At 45.0% G+C, this 12,016-nt stretch overlaps 2 protein-coding genes across 2 annotated transcripts in view; both read right to left on the minus strand.

Moving 5' to 3' along the window:
• The window catches only part of Bcl2 (BCL2 apoptosis regulator), a 180,649-nt gene extending 180,008 nt beyond the window's left edge, over positions 1–641 (minus strand). Inside the window, exon 1 of the mRNA XM_031379887.1 lies at positions 1–641. This exon is cut by the window's left edge and continues 1,358 nt beyond it. The gene's annotated coding sequence lies outside the window, so the exon portion shown is untranslated.
• Positions 642–7,388: 6,747 nt separating this feature from the next.
• Kdsr (3-ketodihydrosphingosine reductase) overlaps positions 7,389–12,016 on the minus strand; it is a 38,348-nt gene continuing 33,720 nt past the window's right edge. The window contains exon 10 of the mRNA XM_031379888.1: positions 7,389–10,797. Within this exon, the coding sequence (XP_031235748.1) occupies positions 10,678–10,797 (120 nt within the window). The 3' untranslated portion in view covers positions 7,389–10,677. The remainder of the gene's footprint in view (positions 10,798–12,016) is intronic.

Genomic DNA, 12,016 nt, shown 5'->3' on the forward strand with positions numbered 1-12,016 from the left:
AAAAAAAGGCAGCGGCGGCGGCAGATGAATTACAATTTTTCAATCCAGCATTTGCAGAAGTCCTATGATTCTCTCCCTTTTCGTCAGTTTACACTCGCACACACACGCTGGAGCGCAGGCACGGATCCATATCCACCGGACCGCTTCAGACCTCCAGGGGAGAGACACGCCAAGGGGACGATAGACGAGCTGGGGGGCACGGGGACCGGAATCCTCTTCTGATTAAACTCCGAAGGGCCAACGCGCTTTCCGAAAGTGGGGGGGAAAAGCAGCTTGCTAAACGCAGGCACGGACGCGCTGGGGCGGCCGGTGCCCAAGGAGCAGCCCGCGCACTGTGTGTGGTGCGCTGCGGGAGGAGGTGGTGGGGGAGGGCTTACCCCCCCTCTTTTTTTCCTAAAAAGGATGACTGCTACGAAGTCCGCCCCCCCCGGCCCCCTCTTCCGCTGCACCCCACCGGCGCACCCCGCCTCCGGGCTGCGCACCCTTTCTCCTCCTCCGCTGCGGGCGGCGCTGGCGGCCGCCTCCTCGTGCTCGCGCCGCGCAGCCCGTTCCAACGGTGACGGCTGCGGCCGGGGAGGGCCGGGGCACCTCGGTGCTGGCGGCGGCGGCTCGGCGGGGACCCGGACGCGGGGCGGGAGGACGGGCCGGGGAGGAAGGGGGCGGGCGCGGGGCGGGGGGCCCGGCCTCTTACTTCATTCTCCGCCGGAGCGCCTGGTTTCCTGTACGTACGTCACCGTTCATTCAAAAAAAAGAAGAAAGAAAGAGCCCTCCTCTGAGCGCCCGCCCGCCCGCCCGCCCGCCGCCTCCTCCCGCCGCCCGCCAGCCACCCGGGTTAAAGGCGCCGCGGCCGCCCCGGAGAGCGCGCGCCCGACCGCGGCCGCTGGCCTGGGTGGCGGCCACCCGCGGGCTACGCTGGGCCCGGGACCGTGGGTGGCGCGGGCCTCCCGGGCGGCCGTGGCTCGGTGGGCGTGCGAGGGGCCTCCTCGGGCCTGCGGGGCTGGCTGCTGGATGGACGCGGCTATAGCCAGGGCCAGGCTGTTGGCGAGGCACCTGGACCTTACTAACAGGGTGTGCACAATTGCATGGATCTTTTAAAAACGTGTACAGTGTGCGAGACCGCATGGACCTTTCCTATGTAGCATGTGCGGGTCAGACGGACCCTTTCTAGCCACAGGTAGAGTGTATACACAGCCACTGTGCGCGTGTGTGTCTGTATGTGTAGTGTATCTACAATCACACGGACACTTTAAACAGTGTAGTGTGTCCAACCACATGGAGTGTACAAAACCAAACAGACCCTTAGCTAACCATGTGTGTAGTGTACATGACCAGAACCAAAAACATTATGTTATCAGCTCGCAGCAACCAGAGTAGTAAGTGGTACCAGTATGCTACCCTTGGGTGAAGAGAGGCGACTCCCAACACAGTCTCCAGGATATTAATTACAACGGAAAATACTTAGAATAACAAAGTGAGCATGCTTGTCCCTAGGCCTTTGTGTCCAGACACCACAAGCTGTGTTAACTTAGACCAGGTCTGAGTACTCTGCTGTGAAGAGCATGATGATGTCCACAACCTGGAAGGGATGTGCCTCAGAGGCTGGTCTTTCCTTGTCTCCTCTTAGTCAGATGGTGGCAGACTGATGGTAGTCACTGATGCTCTTGGGTTGTTAAAGAAGAGTCAAAGGAATTCCCAAGTGGTTTGCTGAGTTACCTTGGAGCTGTCCAAGCAGACACCACGTGAGCACTCAGGCCCTTTTAACCTCTATCCAGGCATAACCAACTTGGGGACCAAGGCCAGCGAAGAGAGGAAAGTAGAACAGCCGCACTGAGAGCTTTAAAACAATTCAGGAAGCTTTTTCCTCTGCTCCTCACGCTCCCAGCACTGGGCTGAGGCTGGACCTCAGGGAGAGCTACCTGCCCACCTTTTGAGGTCATGATCCTAACATGGTGTACGTATGATTTTGGATATCCTCAGCTCTAACCAGCAGCCAACCTGAGATGGCTTCAGAAGACGCAGCCATACAGATATGTGATATGTACCCACAGGCACACAGTGTCACTGTCACCTGTATGAACCGTGACAGAAAAGATCAAGCTGAGAGATAGAGAGATAAAGCACCAAGAAAAACTTTTCATTCAGTGCTGGAGAGGTGGCTCAGCAGTTAAGAGCACTGACTGCTCTTCTAGAAGTCCTGAGTTCAAGTCCCAGCAACCACAGGGTGGCTCACAACCATCTGTAATGGGATCGGATAACCTCTTCTGGTGTGTCTGAAGACAGTGACAGTGTACTCATATACATAAGATAAATAAATAAATGTCTTAAAAAAACCAAACTGTTCATTCACAGAATAGCAGGTTGCTACATAGGGCTCAAGAGCAAACCACATATGCAGGGTAGACAAGTTCCACAGGCTTGGTGGATTACTGTGGTAACAGAACACATTCAGCCACCATCTTTCCCTCATTTCAAGTCTAAAATGGCATGTACATGCCATGGCATGAATTGTCATAGGACAGTACCGTGGAGCCAGCTCTCCTCTTCCACCTTTATTTATTTGAGGCAGGGTCTCATGTAGCCCAGGTGGGCCTTGAATTTGCTATGTAACAAAGGATAAACTTAATGATTTTCCTGCCTCTACTTCCAGAGTGCTAGGATTATAGGCATGCACAATGACCCATCTGCGTGATGTTGGGGGTTGAAGTTAGGGCTTTATGCACACTAAGCAAGAACTGCACCAACTGAGCTGCATCCTCAGCACACAAAGCATTTAATATATATGTACACACACACACACACACACACACACACACACACATCACAGTTTTTTTGCTTTTTCACTTCTCATCCTGTTCACCATGAGACCACTCTGTTCAGTGAGACTCCCTAGGAGTCTGTTACTAAAGGGATGAAGGGAACTTGCTCCTTCACAGCTCTCTGATGGCACTGACAGTGCTGGAGAGGTGGCCTGCACTGGAGGGAGGCACTGAGATATGTGTTCACAAAAATGGAACTGGCACTGATGGTAATAAAAACGGCTCAGGGATTCTCTTAGGACCATGTCTTAACCTCCCACGTTACTTCAGAGGAATCAAAAGACTTTGCACTTTTAATGCCCTGCGCTGGGCCGAGGAAACAAGATGGCAGGAATAGGGTGGGCAGGACCGGTGTGCTTGCGTAGCAAGAGCAGCCAGAGTGAAAGCAAGCAACCCCTAGTTCCAGACATAGAAATGCTCCCTGACTTTTCCTTCAGGGTCTTCCCAGACCCGTTTGTGGCATCTTGGCCCTGACCAACAGTTTGGGGACAAGTAACTGAGGCCTTCTGGACAGAGGTACCATGGCCTTTCAGTTCCCAAGGTGGCTTCTACCTCTTCAAAGTCCAGGGGCCACCCTTTGGTGCCTCTGCTTAGTAGCATCCAGCCAGAAGGGAGAAGAGCCAGACACAGAGAAGGCTGACATAACAAGGTTCTGAAAGGCCCTTCTTCACCCTCTGCTGAACAGGAAGCTTTCATTGCGAGGTCTGCCACCTGCTGGTTGGTGCTTTGCAGGCAGCAGTATCCGGGAAGGTCTCTTGAAGATCAATGTGAAAGTTTCCCAAGTGTACGAAATTGGACAAGAATATTGTAGAATGAACATAGAACTGGTTAGTGTTAAGTATGTATATCAGATCCTTTCAGGTATGGAATTCTTGACTGAAATGAGGGAAAAGACTCTTCACTGAGAGGAAAAAAAAATAGATAAACTTAAAAAAAAAAAAAAGCCTTTGGGTTATTTCAGGTTAAATAAATAAAGCCGTAACCAGATGGAGTAGAAATAAGTCTATAAACAAAATGAGGAGAGAGGGGAGGGGCGCCGAGACTGTTACGCCATATAACCTGAATAAAATGAACTATTTTAAAAAAAACTAGCATCTCCCAGGCCTAGATGTAAGGCAAGCACTAGCTTTTGATTCCACAGGCCCTATGTGTGCACCATGGGCCCTGTGCAGAGCAGTGTGAAGGCATTGCTGGACGCACACTGCACGAGCCCCACTGGCGAAGCTCCCAGGACATTCAGGCTCAGACCTTTCTTCCCATGACTCGTCACATTATTTTCGCCTTTTCTGTGCTGTCCAGCCATTCTTGTCATAACTGGGAAACACTTTCATCAGATGGAACAGATAAGCCTTAACCTAACCTAGAACTCACCTGACTAGTTTATGCTGGATCTCAAGCCTCACAAGCCCATTACAGTAAGAAACCACAAGGCACGAATGAGAAATCAGCCAGGCTAAGTGCAAATGTTCACAGTGAGCAAGGGCCTGGGGTGCTAGTGGCCTGGTTTGTGTGTGCCTTTGGGTTCAACGCCCAGCACCAGAGTGGCAATGCAGAAACAGTGCTCACTTTGGGTTTACAAAAGAAAGCATTGAGAACTGTCTTCTGCCTGCCCTCGAAGGAATGACTTTAACACTGAAGGTGAAGTAGGCCAAAGAGAGAAACTTGTCTGACCGTCTTCAAAGCCTGCTTGTTTCTGGATAGCAACTGAAGCGGTTGAACAAACAAGTGGGAAGTCACCACCCACACCAACGGGGCAGAAGAATTTACATTCCTCTCCTTAACTACATTCACTTGCTATTTAGCAGACCTCACAGGGTCTCCTGATACTAACCACAAATTCAAAGAGTTAAATAGCAACGTTAGTATGCTTGTGTCCAGACACCACAAGCTGTGTGACTTAGAACAGGCCTGAGTGCTGTGCCATGGAAGGCGGACGTTCATAACCAGTTCCTCAAGGCTGAAGTCTTTTCTTGTCTCTTCTTAGTTAGCTGGTGGCAGACTGATGGTAGTCACTGATATTCGCCCACCCCCATTTCTGCTGTCATTCCTCCCCAACTTGGCCCCTATCAAGATGTCCTTCCTGTGTAGCTCCCTTCTCTCCCGTTCTTATACGGCCATTGGTTTAGGCTAATGAGGACACCAGATACCAACCCTGTTCCAAAGCCCAAGCACTTCAGCATCTGCTAAGGAGACATTTCCACCAGCAGTATGTCTTTAATGGGGTGCCAGGCAGACAAATGAAGACTGTCTGCTGCAATACCCCTACAGCCTGGGCAACACTGAAAGTGAATTCCAAGGGATACCTCACCCTTCTCAAACTCAAATCTCACTGTTTCTTTTCAGTTCAACGGACTTCAAAAGCTGGTGTCTCATTCCTATGACTCGATCTGCCTGAGCCTGCCTCCCTTTCTTCCCACTTGCCCTTCCCAGAGCTGTGTAAACTTTTGATGGCTTTCTTGTTTTTTTTTTTTCTTCCGTTATTATCTCTTTGGCAGTAGAGGGAATCAAACTTGTCACATGATGGACAGAGCTCACCTCTAACCTGTGTCTGAAATGTCTTTTTAGCATCTTTTGCCCCCACATCTGTTCCTCTCTCTGGAAACACACCTAACTTTCCACCTTGGAAATTCCGATCAGTTCCTTAAGCTTCAGCTCAAACACTTGTGTGAAACCAGCCCTGACTTCTCCAGGAAGCTCCGTACTCCACCCAGACAGCTTAGATGTAGTTTGTTTCGGAGGCAAGAGATGAAAACAAACAAACAAACAAACAAACAAATGAAACAAAAAACAAAACAGAAGCCCCAGGTGGAATCCATGGAACTGGTAGCTGTGACCTTCAGCTGGCTAGTGAACCTCTCTGTCTCGGCGCCTGTTCCCTCATTTATAAGCAGAGCTGTAATGACTGCGACCCATCCTGTGCATGTATACTTTCACTGAGTTAAAACCTGCAAAGTGCTCAACAGTGCCTTGAACTTATCTATCTGTTCCGTATTCGTTAATATAGCTTAATCACACCTTCGGTCAATCTGTTTCTGGCTGGCCTCTGCTAGATCACAGACCACTTGAGGGAGTAAACACCTTTGATACACTCCTTGCCCACAAAAACACTTGGCATTCACATCTTTGTGTCATAAACTCATCCAGCCAAAGACATGGGTAGATGACTCGCAGGGATTGCGAGTGGAGGGAAGACATAGCAAATACAACAAGGGGGTGAAGGGCAGAAAGGAAGGTGAAGGGCCTGTAGTCATCAGGAGGGAGAGACGTACACAGGTCGTTAACCCTGGAGCCTGTCTAGAAGGCTCATCACCGAAATTCAACTAATATATGCAAAACGAGGAAAAATGGGGGCTACATGAGCTCATTAGCAAAGTGGGGAGAAATAACTTTTCTTTTAAACATCCAAACATATAAATTAGAGAAGTGATATCACATGCCATTTGAAGATGAAATTTTCAAATTTAAAGAAAAGTTCGGCTTGCAATTCAAGATGCTTCCAAAATGATCTACTTGATGAAATGTCTTTATAAAACTCACCATGGAGTACAACGAAGAAAAGCAATTTAAAGGTATAAATAAAAAAAAATCATATAACCAACATATAGATGCAGAAAGCATACGATAAAATTTAACAGAGACCTATTAATAAAAAATCTCTCAGCAAACAGGAAATGAGACATTGTCAACCTAAGAAATGTGCTCCATGAAAATGTTATGGGTAGCGGGATGTGTGCTAGCCACGTATCTGAGCATCCCCCCTTAAGAGTGCGGACAAGCAGCAAAGGAAGACCTGCGGTGAGAAACGTGTTTAAGAAATGTCTTCTCAGGATGAGCAAACATTTCTGCTTACAAGAAACCAAGGTGTTCTTTCACCTACATCTTGCTGTCAAAACTTAGACACAGCTCACAGAATAAGCAGGAACAAGGGTCAGAAAATCTATTTGCATATGAAATGTAACTGTTCAAAAAGCTTTATTAAATTCTGTATTTCTTAGGTGTTTTTTTTTTACTCATACAGACAGAGCATACCTGAAATAAATGTTCAGATTCCTAAGTATATATTGTAGAAATATTACTTCCTAAAAATAATAAAAATCAGGTCTTATAAAATACCTAGGAAGCCAAATAGAGACAATGCTATGAAAGACTTTTATAGCTTGTTTAAGTATCTTTAAAATGACAAATTTCTAGAAAAATAAATGTTCAGATCAGTAAAGCTTGTTCCCCAGTTTGTATGTGTAATTCAGAAATACAAGAGATGAAAATCACATTACAGTACTGCCAGGATACAATACCATCACAAAAACTTCTAAAGCAGAAACCCTGTCCTAATATGTATCAAAATAGCTGCGTGTTCTCTGCCAATGTCCAAAAGCCTTAAGAGTTCGCACCACAAACGAGTATAAAATATAATGGCAGCTCTCATTTTTGAAAATCAAAACCACAAGTCTCCATTAACCCAGAAAGGTGAGAACATCAAGACCCAGTCCAGAACTGGAGGGTAACAGTCAGCAGGGGCCTCTCGAGCTGGGGTCCTAAGGACTGAGGGTGATAAGAAAGACACCAAACATCTTCTAGTAAAAGTATGAGTATTAACTGTGGTCTTGAGGAAGACACATTTCAATCAGAATACAGTATAATAAACTTAAATACCGCAACATAATTCATGGTACAGCCTTCTACAAGGACAAATGCATAGGATTCTTTGAGTGGAGCAAATGGTATAGAAAAGTTCTCATCATCTAACAGAAAGTCACCTTAAAGGTTCTGCTTTCAGGAATCAATATATGATTTAACAGATCCAGATAAGTACATACCACTAAATTATACAGAAAGAGACCACAACAACATTCTAAATGTTGACTGTATAAATTACTAAAATTTAAAACTATAGAACAATTTTAATAAAGAATGTTTTTGGACTGGGGTAAGGAATCAAATCCAGGGTCCCAAGCATGCTAGGCGAGCATTCCCCAATGAAATACTTCCCCAGTCTGTGACCGTTATCTTTTTCTTTTTAATAAATAAATGATAGCCGCCTATTCTTTCTCAGTTATGAAGAGTCCTTAAATTTATATAGCAGAATGTTAATTTTCAAATGAATACAGGGATATATAAAAATAAAATAATACAACCTGACTATCAGAGCAGGCATTCAGAACTCAAACCCCAGAAGCCCTTGGTCACACAGAGGAAATGGTATAAGGGAACTGTAAGCCTTAGCGCCCGTCAGCCGCCAACTCAGCCTTAGCGAAGTGTACAACTCTCTGATAATTTCCCCAACATGGGACTTGTCTATGGTACCTCCCCCAGCCCCACATTCTTTTCCTAAGCAGAAAACTGTAGTTTTCGACCTCATCTGGGATGAAATCTTGACTTTCAGGGGTATTGCTTCAATGTTGCATTCCAAGTAGGAATATCAAGAGTTCCTCTGCCGACTTTCTGATAGGCAAGATGCTTGCAGGGAGTCTGGTAAACTTAAACAAACAGGCACACTGTGCTGACGAGACATGGATAAAAACAGTATTCTCACACCAACTTCCTCTGGATTACGTTATCAACTTCAAGCTCACTCCAGACTTTTGTGAATCAGGGTACTGAGGCCTTGGGCAAAAAGGCTCACGGCATGGCATCATGGTCTCTGCCAACCTGAGTTTAAAGTGGGTTAGGGTCAGCATCGCCCACCATGAAACAAGGCTTTCTACATACCCATCCTCTGGCCCAGGAATGTTTGAAAAATAGCAAAATGAAAAAAGTTAATTGTACTGTGTCAGAAGCCATCTGGGGTTAGATTTTAACAGGTAAGAGTAGGAAGTGCCAACTGTCTAGGAACACTTAAAAGAAAAGAAAATTGGAAACTGTCTAGTTGTTTCCTCTGAACTGGGGACTGGTCCCTACTATCCTACCTCAGCAGCTGCTCAATATGACAGAAGTTGCAAATTTTGGCTAGATTGGACTGAAGGGGTGCTCGAACCATTTTGGCATTGTCCACCTGCTCCTGTAAACAGTAACGCATATAATAAAAAATATCATCTATAACAATATTCAAAATGTTTTCAGACTCTGATGAAAATGGATCCATTAAACATCTTATTAAATAAAAACAAAGCCACCATAAAGTCAAGAGCTTGAAAAACTCCAAGAGCAAAGACTGGTTGGCTCACTGGCCACGGTAAAGCAAAGCTGTACTGCCAGCACTCAGATGCCTGAGGCAAAAGGCAGCACAGCACAACTCCTCTTTAAAAAAGAAAAAAAAGAAAGAAAGAAAAAAATAAAAGCAAAAAGCAAATGTTTGCCATGGCAATAATTTCTAAAATTTCAAACCCTTTTGTTGTTTATTGGGTTTTTTGTTTGTTTTGCTTTTTGTCTTCTGTTTTTTTTTTTTTAACAGTAAAGTTTTTTTCTTTGAAAGTAGTGGTATTTTCCTACTACTTTTTCCAGTGGTGGAATGAACTGGAATGCAGTATTTTGTATACAAGGAAAACGGGGTAAGACATGAGGACATAGAAAACTGTCCTGGAGCCTGGGGAACAACACACAGGAGGAGTGGGGTACAGGCAGGACTCACCAGAGGCACTTGTTGCAGGTTCAGCCACAGGGCAGCAGTCTTGTGCATGCACACAGACTGCCGCACATGCACATAGGCTGCTGTCGGAGGGCTCCTTACCTGCTGAAGATACTGCTCTGAGTCCGTGTAGGAGACAGAGCAGCTCAACACCCAACTTCCAAAATGAGCATCTTCAAAATTGACTTGAATAGTAAGACTGAGAAGTACACAACCAGCTGCCTTCCCTAAAGCTCCATTGTATGCTCTCAGAGTAAGAATGTCATGCTTTTAATCTTTTTATTTTAATGAATTCATGGATTAATTTAAAAAAGTCAAGTCAAAAACATTTGTACTGGTCTCCATCATTTTTTTCCTTCCTTCCTTTCTTTTACAAAAATATTACAGTAGCATAAGCAAAACTAGGAAGATCGATAAGCAGCACTAGAAACTGAGCTGAGACGGAATGTGAACTTCAGGTCATGGCTACTGAAGAAACTGTAAACTTTTAAGCTTCTATGACATTTTATTTCTCTTTAGAAAACACATAAAGAGGCTGCCTCTCCCCTTGAATAAAGATGAAAACGCTGCAAGCATCAGTCTAAGAAGCCAAGAAAGGCCCGTTTGCTGGTTTGCTGTCACGAAGGACTCATCCCCTGCCCTCCTCTGTGCTGCTCTCTCGTCCCCCTCCTACTTTATGGGATCAAAGAGAGAGAATCCAGCTTCACAAGCAGAAGCGAGTCCCAGGCACAGCAAGACGTGCTGTGAGTCTGACTCACAGACTACCCGGAAAACACACCTCGAATAACATACACTAAAAAAAATTACAAAAAAAAAAAAAAAAAAAAAAAAAAAAAAAAAAAAAAAAAAAAAAAAAAAAAAAACGACTAATAAAAACCCAGACCATCTTTCATGAAAAATTAAAACCAAAATCAAAAGAAAGCCTCAGAAATTCTTACGTGCCACAAAGTACACTTCTTGATCTCTATGGGCAGAATGGGAGAATAACCGAAAAGCTGAATTTATCGTTCTGGAATGCTATTCTTTACCCTGTTTTCCTGTTATTAATTCTCACACTATCACCCCCAAAACCCAGAAAAATCAAAGGTGTCCTGGTCCATATTTGCATAGTGTTAACAGTAACGTTGTAGAGATGGCCTCATGTCCCTCTGCTTGCAGCCAGATTTCTGAAGAGCATGGGGTCCAATCTCACACATTCAAAAACAAGACTCGAAAGTGTGGAGGCCAAAACTTGTGTTCCATTAGCAGCACACTGTTCAAATCGCTGGATTCAGTCTTTCATCCAAGGGGCAAGATTTAAGCAGTTTTGTCTACAACTTCAGGTTTTGCTTTCTGGACCATGCAGCGGCGAATTATATTATCAAAACTTCCAAGGTAAAATAAAGCAATCGTTCGGAAAAGGCCCATGGTGACCACCTGCAAGATAAAGGGAGACCTTTCAGCTCATCCAACAGGACAGGATGATAGCCCAGTTTAGAGTAGTTAAATATCTTCTAAACAGTTTCTAGGACACATCTAATCTGCTCCAGGACCAAGTATAATGAAAACTTTGTCAATACCAGTAATCCTCGAGAACAGAATACATTTGCTTTGTACACTAGATAGCACACGCAGACAGACAACAATATTTGTCTGAATTAACAAATTCCAACCATTAAAAAGAACAAACGAGGCACTCCCAGAAGACAGGGTTGTAACTCCTAGGCATGGTACAATCCCACATTCTAGATAGCTATGCTACAATCAAGACGTCCTTGGCTAGAATTTTTGTTCTGGGTATTAAGCCCTTTTGCTGGGTGCTCAGGATAGTGAAGTGAGAAATATACATTCCTCTCCTACCTGAACTGATCTGTTTATTTACTGTGGCAAACCTCACTGTATTGCTCAGACTGGTCTCGGCTCACAGTCACCAGTGATCCTCTGGCTGCAGCCTTCTATGTAGCTGCGACTAGAGGTGGGAATCTACTCAGCTTGTAGTGGAAAGATGATCAAGTAAGAAAGCAACCAGTCTCGGAAGGCAAGGCAGTAATTATCCATAGCCATTTACCCTCCCCAGTGACAGTCTCTTACTAAAGCAACTCCAAATGGCGTCATGGAAACATACACATTTTTAGATACATAAGGACTAAAAGACTTTGTCTCCCAGGTATCCTCTTCCAAGAAGAATAAGATTAAAGTGAAACTTTGTAAATGCCAATCAAGAAGGGAAGTTAAACATGGACACGTGATCTGGTGTTCTGAAATTTGTAACTATCTCAAGCAAGGCCAGCAAAGGATTTATAATACATTAACAGGCTGGAGATGTGGCTCAGCTGTCTTCAGGATGCATGGAGTTCTGGCTTCCACCTAGCACCACATAAGATAGGCCTGGTGACATCTACCTGAGATAACAGGCTTGAGAAGAAGGCAAGAGGATCACAAGTTCTAGAAGAGGATCACCATCTCAAGAATCTTAGGGCAAAAAATAACAGAAAGGATGAAAAATAATACTGTAACTTCAGCCATGAAGAGAAAAAAAAAATCTCAAGTACAGATCTAACCATAACGATAATACAGCTGTGTATGGAGGTTAGCATGGGGACCATGCAGGAGACCAGCCCTCTTCCATGCTGAAGGCAACAACAGGATACATGAG

This window comes from Mastomys coucha, unplaced genomic scaffold (genome assembly GCF_008632895.1).
Source record: "Mastomys coucha isolate ucsf_1 unplaced genomic scaffold, UCSF_Mcou_1 pScaffold1, whole genome shotgun sequence".
Classification (NCBI taxonomy): domain Eukaryota; kingdom Metazoa; phylum Chordata; class Mammalia; order Rodentia; family Muridae; genus Mastomys; species Mastomys coucha.